At 41.3% G+C, this 11,973-nt stretch overlaps 1 protein-coding gene across 2 annotated transcripts in view; it reads right to left on the bottom strand.

The window, feature by feature from the left end:
• Nucleotides 1–1,019: 1,019 nt before the first annotated feature.
• The window catches only part of TMEM41A (transmembrane protein 41A), a 35,899-nt gene continuing 24,945 nt past the window's right edge, over nt 1,020–11,973 (bottom strand). The window contains exons 5-6 of one of the 2 annotated variants that reach the window (XR_003942852.1): nt 9,878–10,440; nt 1,020–2,014 (exon numbers count right to left, since the gene is read on the bottom strand). Coding sequence is in view for 1 of the 2 variants with exons in the window: in XM_030209873.1 (XP_030065733.1) it covers nt 10,217–10,440 (224 nt within the window). In the remaining variant the exon portion in view is untranslated. Of the gene's footprint in view, nt 2,015–9,268; nt 10,441–11,973 lie in introns of those variants that run through there. The other variant, XM_030209873.1, reaches the window with a different exon arrangement.

Below are 11,973 nucleotides of genomic sequence, written 5' to 3'. Positions count from 1 at the left end.
GGTGATGCACATATAAACCAATAAGGTTTGCAATGGCCCTTCGGAAAGAAAATTAGTTATTTGCTTTTCACTATCTAGAAATTGGGTACTTGAGCTTTAGGAAAAGTATTAATCATTATTATTAGTCTCTATTATTACTTAACACCCTTAAACTAACTCTAGGACTCTTGTTCCCCCTTACATGTCCACCAGCCCAGAAAAATGTAATGCACTATAAAGCATTGTAAATTGCTTTCTTTGTACAAACAAAAACACAACACCCCCCCAATATTCAAAACCATTAAACCAGCCAGGCACAGCACTTGGCTGGTTAAATGGCACTTAACCAGCTATCTGGCAAAATTCAGTGAGGGGGGATAGTCGGCTTTCCCCACTGAATATTCACAATTAGTGGATAAGAGATACCTGGCTGTATCACGTGATATTGCTGGTTATATTCCTGAATATTCAGCACATAACCGGCTATCGTAACCAGCCATACTGGACCATGTAAATAGCTGGAATATATCATTGGTAGGTTTAAAAACTTAGCCAGTTAAGTTTAAACTGGCCAAAAATAAACTGGATATTCAATGCCGGTCACCGGAAACGGCCCAGCATTGAATATCCAGGCTGACCATTGATCGGGGGAGTTAACCGGGTTCCCTCACAAAGTCTGAATAACGGGCCCAAAAAGAATTAAGAGGCTTTCAGTTAAACCTGTGAAGCTATGATTGTTAGTTCTTCCCATGAGGGACATAGGTGGGATTCACTGAGGATGAGATAATCAAAAGGAGTAAAGCCTCGTAAGAATCTATACAAGAAAAAGAACCAGTAGGATGGGAGATGTGGAATGGTTGCATTGAAAAGTTGGGTTTCCGTGGGCTACTTTAAATAATTTGTCTAATAGTCTATATTAAAAAAAAAGATGAAGTTGGGTTTTATGTAAGAGAAATTAGTATTTCAAAGATTACAATGTATTTAATATAATCTACATAATCAATAATCAGCACTGCACACCTTGTTATAATTATTTGCCAATTATGAAAATTCATGTTTATTGAAATGCCCAAAAATGTTTAACTTGTACCAGAGGATTACTTTCCTTAAATTTAGTATATTGTTTTCAATATACCAACTTTTGAAAGGGAAATCAACAAAGCACTTGCACATCAGTAGTTACAATAACAATCGATCAATCAACTAAAACATTGAAATGAGGACAACCAGGACAGCAGTATGTTAAAGCCTTAAGATAATCAATAGAGGACTCCATAACTTCCAATATTACTTTTAACACCAGAACTGTTTTCACTAATATAACTGGTCTTGACAGTCCTGTTGGAAATTTCCAAGTATTATCAAAATGTGCAGTGATGCACTACAAGCAACTGACTGTGAAAGACTACAACGTTGGTCACCTGTAACAAGAGTTCTATGTTGACAACACAATTGATTAGACAAGTGGGGAGATGTCATCTGATGGCACTAGGCCTGAAATTCACCTACAGATCAGAAAAAGTTCTGAGAATGTGTGGCACTTCCCACATGTAGCAGTCTCCTCCGTTTCCTGAATTAAGGTCAGAATCGTCTCTTAGGGAGGAAGACGGGATTGTGCGACTGACTAATCTTGCTTGTCTACTTGACACAGTTAAGCAACTTTTTCTATTTCACAAGCAGGACTGAATCAGTTATGCAAGTACATGATTCCCAAGCTCAGGGTTGCTTCGGTGTCAGAGAATTGAACCACTGCTGAAGGCCAATCAGTTGATTATCTTTATGCAAGAGTTGAAGAGCTCATATGGACAGATTGTTCAGCACTGCATGATCAAAGGCCCCAGTAGAACAAAAAGGTGGAAGGAATCACAGGTTGATGCAATGTGGTAAAAAAAAAAAAAAAAAAGTTATTTTTACTGGTAGCTGTACATCAAACAGTCCTGAGAAGATCTAGATAGAGAGACAGTCCCAGAAGAAAACTAGGCTCTAGACTCAACACAGGTTGTGTTTCGGCTTCCTAGTCTTCCTCAGGAGTCCTCTGAGAAATACAATATAACAAAAATAAGTAATAAATGCAAATCAAAGCGTAAAAATGATAACATAAAAAGGGGGTTGTTTACTAAAACTTAGCTCGAGTCATCTGCTGCAGGGCCCATAGGAATAAAATGGGCCCTGCTGCAGATTAACTCGAGCTAAGCTTTATTAAACAGGGGAGAAAAACCAGTAAAGACAGTAACTGGACAAAATGCAGAGAGAAAAGAGTGAACCAATGGTGCTGAGCAGGAGTGAATATTCAAAAGCATATAAAGCAAATGCTTATGACATGAAGTGGATATAATACTAAGTTTGAAAAAGGTGAACATAAATAAATAATACCTGCAAATGCAGAGTAAGAAAAAAAAACCCCGGTACTATAAACCAATCAATGTGACAATGATGCCTAAAGAAATAGAATGAAATTAATATAACAAACCAACTCAAAGAGGGAAAAAAATCATATAGTTATGACCATATCCAGATCAGTTACCCCAAAAATACAATAAGAAACATGTATATCATAAATTGCAAACTCCACAGAGCTCATACAAGGTGTATATATCAAAAAACAACTGGGTAAAATCAAACTATGCCAAGGATGAAGCATAGTAGCAATGTAATGCCGTTTTAAAAACCTGTAAGGGATTAAATGCGGCACTAGCTAAAAACATATTTTAAATGTGACAGCAAAACACATGTATGGCTGCCATAGAAGATTAACAACAAAATGCTTTAACATTGCTTACGCCTTTTCTTTCAGACAATGGAAAATAGTCTAAAGATGCAGGCAGGCTAAACATAGGCTGTTAAAGAAACATAATCGCATTCTGCAGCTTCTTTAAGACTCCATGCATAACTTGTCTAGATGACCAAACAGAATAGGTTACACTGAACATGAAATAGACCAACAGAGCCAACTTACAGTTAAAGGCAACAATAAAGACAGAAAGCTTAGAGTCAACATTTTCTGTTGGAAAAAAACACAGCAAAAGCAAAATCAGTTTTAAGATCACATAGTTCTGTACAAACTGGGTTCCAAATGGCATCTTATTTAAATATTACTTCATGCCGCGCAATTGCCACACACAACCATAAATTTAAAAACAGCACTGGCGTTGCTGTAACAGTGGATCAGTGCAGTGAGCTATAAGAAAACATAAAATGTGCTGACTAAAACGCAATGCAGAACCCCAAACTAAGCCACAGGTATGGCAAGGAAGTACAAGTATGCCAAAAAACGTTTTTTTTTTTTACAGCACAAAGGCACATATATGTATATGTGCAATAAGTTAATAAGTACTATAGCTACAGAAAAGAAACGTGATGTGGAGTCTCTTATAATGAAGCAATGCTTTTCTCTTCGTTCTGGCAAAGTGTTGGTTTTCTCTTTGTTCTGAGACACGTTGGTCTTCTCTTCGTTCGGCTCAAAGGCTCCATCATTAAGAACACAAGAGTTGCCTTACTGGGTCAGAACAAGTGTCCATCCAGCCCAGTATCCTATTTCCATCAGTGGCCAGTCCAGGACACAAGAAAACTGGTATAGAGTCCCAAAAAGTAACAAGATTCGATGCTTCTTAACCCCAGGGATAAGCAGTGGCTTTCCTCGGGTCTATCTTAATAATGGTTTATGAGCTTTTCCTTCAGGAATTTTTTCAAATCTTTTTGAAACCCAGCTACATTAACTGCTTTTCCTACTTACTCTGGCAATGAGTTCCACAGCTTAACTATATCTTAAATGAAAAAATATATATATTTTTTCTCCTATGTTTTTAATGTGCTATTGTGTAACTTCATGGAGTATCCCCTAGTCTTTGTACTTTTTGAAAGAGTAAACAATTCATGTGTTATTTTACCCATTCCATTTCATTCAGGGTTTTACTATACAAAATGCTGTATGTACAGTGGGGGAAATAAGTATTTGATCCCTTGCTGATTTTGTAAGTGTGCCCACTGACAAAGACATGAGCAGCCCATAATTGAAGGGTAGGTTATTGGTAACAGTGAGAGATAGCACATCACAAATTAAATCCGGAAAATCACATTGTGGAAAGTATATGAATTTATTTGCATTCTGCAGAGGGAAATAAGTATTTGATCCCCCACCAACCAGTAAGAGATCTGGCCCCTACAGACCAGGTAGATGCTCCAAATCAACTCGTTACCTGCATGACAGACAGCTGTCGGCAATGGTCACCTGTATGAAAAACACCTGTCCACAGACTCAGTGAATCAGTCAGACTCTAACCTCTACAAAATGGCCAAGAGCAAGGAGCTGTCTAAGGATGTCAGGGACAAGATCATACACCTGCACAAGGCTGGAATGGGCTACAAAACCATCAGTAAGACGCTGGGCGAGAAGGAGACAACTGTTGGTGCCATAGTAAGAAAATGGAAGAAGTACAAAATGACTGTCAATCGACAAAGATCTGGGGCTCCACGCAAAATCTCACCTCGTGGGGTATCCTTGATCATGAGGAAGGTTAGAAATCAGCCTACAACTACAAGGGGGGAACTTGTCAATGATCTCAAGGCAGCTGGGACCACTGTCACCACGAAAACCATTGGTAACACATTACGACATAACGGATTGCAATCCTGCAGTGCCCGCAAGGTCCCCCTGCTCCGGAAGGCACATGTGACGGCCCGTCTGAAGTTTGCCAGTGAACACCTGGATGATGCCGAGAGTGATTGGGAGAAGGTGCTGTGGTCAGATGAGACAAAAATTGAGCTCTTTGGCATGAACTCAACTCGCCGTGTTTGGAGGAAGAGAAATGCTGCCTATGACCCAAAGAACACCGTCCCCACTGTCAAGCATGGAGGTGGAAATGTTATGTTTTGGGGGTGTTTCTCTGCTAAGGGCACAGGACTACTTCACCGCATCAATGGGAGAATGGATGGGGCCATGTACCGTACAATTCTGAGTGACAACCTCCTTCCCTCCGCCAGGGCCTTAAAAATGGGTCGTGGCTGGGTCTTCCAGCACGACAATGACCCAAAACATACAGCCAAGGCAACAAAGGAGTGGCTCAGGAAGAAGCACATTAGGGTCATGGAGTGGCCTAGCCAGTCACCAGACCTTAATCCCATTGAAAACTTATGGAGGGAGCTGAAGCTGCGAGTTGCCAAGCGACAGCCCAGAACTCTTAATGATTTAGAGATGATCTGCAAAGAGGAGTGGACCAAAATTCCTCCTGACATGTGTGCAAACCTCATCATCAACTACAGAAGACGTCTGACCGCTGTGCTTGCCAACAAGGGTTTTGCCACCAAGTATTAGGTCTTGTTTGCCAGAGGGATTAAATACTTATTTCCCTCTGCAGAATGCAAATAAATTCATATACTTTCCACAATGTGATTTTCCGGATTTAATTTGTGATGTGCTATCTCTCACTGTTACCAATAACCTACCCTTCAATTATGGGCTGCTCATGTCTTTGTCAGTGGGCACACTTACAAAATCAGCAAGGGATCAAATACTTATTTCCCCCACTGTATAAACTAGCCAACACTGGTAACTTATCTGTATCAACTTTCTTCAACCAAGCAGTGCTGCACAAGGAAGCAAGCAGCAATGTCGTTCCACCATCCATCAAAGAAAGACAAAAGGAAACAAGATATTAATCACTTCATGGAACTGGGCTGACCACAACAGAATCACACAACTTCCACTGAAACTGATCCTGGACAAACAGGTCTTCTCCTGTAGAGGATCCTTCATAAAAAGTCCATGAATGGGTAGAGGAAAGGATGGATTCAAGGAGTGATCCTCTTGCACCTCTAAATCTAATAAAGGTAGGAGTGAAACTACGGCATCTTGAGCAGACTGTACACCCATTGCCAGCAGAGTGATCTTGGTAGATTGAGACTCTCGGAGTGCAAGCTGGAATGGGTACGAGTATGGGTCATGCATTTCATATACTGCCTTTCTGTGATACAATCAAAGTGGTTTATATGTTATATACTGGTACTTGGTACCAGGGCAATGGAGGGTTGAATAACTTGCACAGGGTCAGAAGGAGGTGCAGTGGAAATCAAGCCTGGTTCCCAGTCCACTGCACTAACCATTAGATTATTAAAAGCTGGAGTGGAGGAATAAATGACTCCTGAAAACCACCGCAGTAGTCTTTTCACAAAGTCACTGAACATTCTTTGTAGAAATGAATAAAGCTGGTCCAACAGGGTCGATGAACCCAAAGAGGGAGACTCATCTGCCACTGTAACCAGAACTGGAGTGGAGGTTAGCGGCTTTTTATTTGAAGGCTGAATATTTGGCGTCTCTTATGCAAAGGCACCAAAAAGGGACTGAAAGCATAGAGGTCTCTGCAGACAATGAATGGTATTGAAGAGGAAGCGTGCAGAAGGCAGTGAGTTTCTTAAGTACATAAGTAATGCCACACTGGGAAAAGACCAAGGGTCCATCGAGCCCAGCATCCTGTCCGTGACAGCGGCCAATCCAGGCCAAGGGCTCCTGGCAAGCTTCCCAAACGTATAAACATTCTATACATGTTATTCCTGGAATTGTGGATTTTTCCCAAGTCCATTTAGTAGCGGTTTATGGACTTGTCCTTTAGGAAACCGTCTAACCCCTTTTTAAACTCTGCCAAGCTAACCGCCTATGTATCAGCACTATGTAGCAGCACCATGACTGAGGTCTTCTGTGCTTATGTGTTGCTGGTGCTCAGACTAATGCACCAGTGCTGAGGAATCTTGCACTTTTGGTTGAAAAGTCTCAGCTGAAACCTGTAACTCCTCTATAGAAGTTCAATGCTCTCCTTTTTTCATGATGGGACTCTTTCAACAGCTACAGAGGGGACAGAAACAAGTTCCAAGAAAGATGATCTGCTGGACTGTACAGAGATAACTGATTTCTGCACCAGACTTCATTTTAAGGAAGCACACCTCAGCTTCATTCTTCTGGGGGGAGGGGAAGACTCCTGGCCCTGGTGTGTATCCTTCCACAATCATAGCGATTGTATATGCTGGACAGTGGGACCCAGGCACATGACACAGATCTCATGGCTATCATGTTTATTTTTTTTTTTTTTAATGTATATTCCGCACAATCAAAGAGTCCTTGGCGGATCACAATTATACAACCATAATATGTATTTACTATGTTCTTCATCATTCTATCGCATGGGAGCCAGGTACAGATTCCTAGTTTGGCTTGTGCCATGATACCACGGTGAGAAACAAAGAAAACTACATTTGAAAGATATATCGTTTTGTTAGGCAAAAAATAATAAAAACAAATAAACACAGAAATAATGATGAACACATCATTGGTAAGACAAGAACAGATTCTCTTCAAATTCCATTCTGAAAGAGTGGAAAAACAAAACTTAGGACACTGAGGGGACAGCTGCACACAAGAAAGGTCAAACATGCCCTGGTCTGTGCCAGCACCATTACATGAAGTCACTCCACTTGTCTGGTTTCTGCTTGTCAATGGAGAACCTGTAGTTTTACACTGAGATGCATTATGCTGGGTGAGTTGATGGGTGGGGACAACTGTAACCCCTGGGTCCGATGTTAAACGGAGTAAGATAAGTGGAAAAATTTAAAAGTTTATAAACTAAGATATATGAAAGCTTTAATGATTGAAAAAAGCTGACCTATGAAGATGATGGATGTTGCTAGCATTGCCATAAAAACAGTTTTTCGGTGGCAATGAACATCACTGAGGTCAAATGAATTGTGAAATATTTTGCAGATGAGAAGAATTGGTTGTCTTTGAATTGTTTATATCTTAAGAAGTTAGACACGTGAAGTATAAAGTTTAATGGGTGAGTTGATGTCTGCATTTTTGTAGGTTGTAGGAGGGCTCTTTACTACTGGGCATTAGGGATTTTATCAGCTGAACAGCTCATGGAAGCAGAAGCTGACACCACTTCTGTTCCTATTGTACAACGTGTAACCTGCATAGAGCAGAAGTTACCGTCCTCACTATCTCACTGGGCAGAATGGGTGATGGACCATTTCAGTCTTTATCTGCCATTACTTACTACGTATAGGCCACATGTTTCTTTTACATCCAGGGAAATGGAATTCTATCCTTTAACCTTAATTCTGACACTTCTTTTGGGTGGAAAGTTTGTATTTTAGCAGGTTTGAAAGAAAACTCTTATCTGTATATGGCACCATATCTCTCCAGCATATACAGAGAGATCTAAACAAAGCAAAGGGTCATGTAGGGGGCAGGTTTTAAGCATTTCACCTAGCTGCAAAGTCCCTGGGTACAATTTTAGACTTACATTTTCAAAGGGAAAGGACACATGTAGCAGACTACCAGATGGACCATGCTAGTCTTTATCTGTCATCATTTACTATGTTACTATACAGTTTTCACTTGAAAATTGTTCAAGGGTACAAAAGATTCATGGACTTTGCACATGTTTTGCCTGCAGACAGATTTTTTTTTATCTGGGAAACAGCACACATAGATTTGAAAATCCAAACTAAATATGTTGTTTACCCAACACCAATGATGACTTCTACTCTCCTGGCTAAAAGTTCATATGCAATTTGTGTACATGCTTACAGCCCATTTACCTCGGTAAATAGCTTTGAAAATTTTCTCCCTAGTGACTACTTCATCCCCTAAGAAAGGATCACCTGTAGCTCAACCATCTCAGCTAGATACTTGAATATCCAACTTTGAAGGTTTGTAAAGTACAGGGCAACCAACTGCCTTCTTAGAAACTTATTTCAGTGCTTAACCCCTTATGGTTATAAAGTTACGTTAAAAGTTAAACTTAACATGCCAGCTGGTACTTTGTAAGTCCCTTCAGGACATCCAGCACAATATTACTAATTTACCCTGTACCAAAGAAATATATTCCTGCTAAGTTGTCATTCTGAAACCTTACAAGAAGCTCCCCTTCAAATCTCCTGAGCAGTGGGCCACCACATTCTGAGCCATGTCATAAAAGACTTCACATGGAATGGGATCAGATTGGTTCAACTTTTAGGCTGATTCACTGGCGTGCGCTACCATGCAATAATGCATTATTAGTAAATAGGTTCATCACAAATAATGGAGTGGAGGAGTGGCCTAGTGGTTAGGGTGGTGGACTCTGGTCCTGGGGAACTGAGTTCAATTCCCACTTCAGGCACAGGCAGCTCCTTGTGACTCTGGGCAAGTCACAACCCTCCATTGCCCCAGGTACAAATAAGTACCTGTATATAATATGTAAGCCGCATTGAACCTGCTATGAGTGGGAAAGCGCGGGGTACAAATGTAACAAAAAAACCTAAGATAAATACTCCAGGTTAATGCAGCAGTGTATTTTAATCAAATCAGTCACAGACTGCATTACTACTCGTTGGCTTATTGCTGGAGGTGCATGTTTCTTTTAATTCCAACACCATATGACTTATTCCTACCCTCGGAAGATCACAAACCTTTCAAGTAAGAAACTCCAGCAGTGCCTATGAGCAAAAATGGGATACCTGCTGACGAAGTAGCAGATTCTTAAAAGCAGGAAATATACCACATTATATTCACTGTTCAATAATGCTCACTGCTGTAAATACACATTGTGTAACGGAAATACATTAGGCTTGCTTCTGTAGCAGCACGCAATCTTTGTGCAATGCACTACGGGAATTTATATCACATTAATTCTTGCTCACTAAATTCAAGTAGCATGGAATCATGAAATTTTTAACAGGAGCCATTATTATAACCTCAGAACACTGTTGTATGCTGGTACACACTTTTTCCTGTGCAGAAATTAATAGCATACCTCAGATCTAGAAACCAACTATTTAGAGAATATACAAAAGAAATATGGAAAAAGGCAATACATTCATACTGGTTTCAAAGCCTCAGGTCAGCGAGATCAGGCAGCAACATACTCACCCTTCCCAAAACATGACGGGTCATCTGTAATTCATGTTATTTACTTACACAGAATATTCCCAGTTCACACTGTCACAATTTTGGATGCCCACAACTTTGATTTTCTGTGGACAGTTTTAATCAAAAATTGCTCTCTTTGCAACAGCTGCCAGAAGCTTAAGACCGACAGTGCTTCAAATTATACAAATTCAGTTTAAGAAAGTTTAGAAAAATAGTTTTGTAATGAACAGCGATTCTTGTAGACTTCTACTCTCTGCAGGATGCAGAATGAGACAGTGGGGGTTTTTTTGTTTGTTTGATTTGTTTTTAATGCTGGTGGCATTGAGTAAATGAATCCCATCACATGGCCTTTCTGCCATTGATAAGAGGGGTGTCCAGGTCTGTGTCGTCCAATTTCAAGTGGGTGTGGCTAAATCTTTTGATGAGGGTGCCAGGTATTAGTGCCACCAAAGCTATGGCCAGCAATTTGAACAAAGTGCTCCAGGAGAAAATGTCATCAAGAGACTGGATTTGAGACAGGATGGCACCTGTCTGCACACAAATGAAATTGTATGGGATGAGACCTGCAAAAGGTTAGAAGGAAAAAAAAAATAGGTTATAAAACATTAGGGAAAAATTACTTTTCAAATGCAAGATGGAGCATGCAAGAATCTTACGGGTCAATTCACCCACTGACATGCTAAAAGGTAGCTGTGGTGAGGGGCTAACCAAATACTGAAAATGTAATTCTGATCTTTGAGGTGGACTGGCAAGCCAAAATGAGCATATTACAAAGCATTTTAGGCTGTCTGGGTTCTGAATCACTGAATGCACTCTTTCATTGCAATCAAACATATAAACAGCGAGTGACCGACTCACTCGCAAATGCGCAGTAGAGACTTCCCTCTCTGTCCCGCCCCCGCGTCAATACGTGATGACGAGGGCGGGACAGAAAGGGAAACTGCGCCGCCGAGGTTGATACCGCACCCGCCCACCCGAGGTCACCGCTACCGTTACCCTCCCCACACATACCCGGCCCCTCTCTCCGCTACTAAACTTACACATCCATTCGCCAGAACGCAGCATGCACATCAGCTGTGCTGCCATCGGCCTTCCTTCCCTGCCTGTGTCCCGCCCTCGCTGACGTTATGTCACAGGAGGGCGGGACACAGGCAGAGAAGGAAGGGCCGACGGCAGCTCAGCTGATGTGCGTGCTGCGTTCCGGTGAATGGATGTGTAAGTTTAGTAGCGGAGAGAGAGAGGGCCCGGGCCGGGTGGAGGGATGGCGGCGACTCCGGGGGGGGGGGGGGGGACGGGACGGTAGCGGTGGCGACCTTGCGGGGAGGGAGGAAAACCCCAATACCAGCCCGTTTTTACGGGCTCAACTGCTAGTATATACATAAGCCCCCTTTTTATACATGATAAGTTGTTCCAATAACTGGTGCATTACAGAAAAGGGTCAAAACAAGTACGATTCACATGCAGGCTACAATGTCGGCATACTCTACGTACTTAGTAGTAGAGCAAGTTATGTTTATAATAAATACTGTAAAAACAAGCAATAAATGGTTGCCCACAGTGTACTCAAACTAATCTCATTTGTATATGCCCTCCAATACTTATGGGACTTGGCTCCGTGCTATATAATGGGGGAAACGGCCGCAATCGAACATAGAAAATAAAAAGCCTTTTAATAGTGCTGAACAACTTGACAAGTGCTCTATCAAGCTAAAATGATTTGCAGAAAGGCTCTTCCCCATTTCAACATTTTTTGTTCTCCTTCACTGATTGGTACCTGTCTTACCACTGAATGTACAGTACTGACAGTACTCTGAAACAGTGTGATCTCTCCTTCATACACCATTCAGTACTTAACTTCACACTGCTAGTAGGCCCTCACATCTTACCATACACTCTTGAATTCTAGAACTCGAGAGTGTGTTAGGGGTACAGGGCAATAAAGCCCCATCTATCTTATGCAAGGGTGTCTCTGCCTCCTGTGTGCCACTGTTCTTTCTGAGTGAAAATCCACCACCTACATTGCTGGTATTTCAATATTGTGTTTTCAGTCACTAGGGACAGCCAGGTTTCCTGGAGTCCAGTAGAGCTTGCCTGTC

This window comes from Microcaecilia unicolor, chromosome 7 (genome assembly GCF_901765095.1).
Source record: "Microcaecilia unicolor chromosome 7, aMicUni1.1, whole genome shotgun sequence".
NCBI lineage: Eukaryota > Metazoa > Chordata > Amphibia > Gymnophiona > Siphonopidae > Microcaecilia > Microcaecilia unicolor.
Note: the sequence above shows the minus strand (reverse complement) of the source record. Positions and strands in the feature narration are given on the sequence as shown.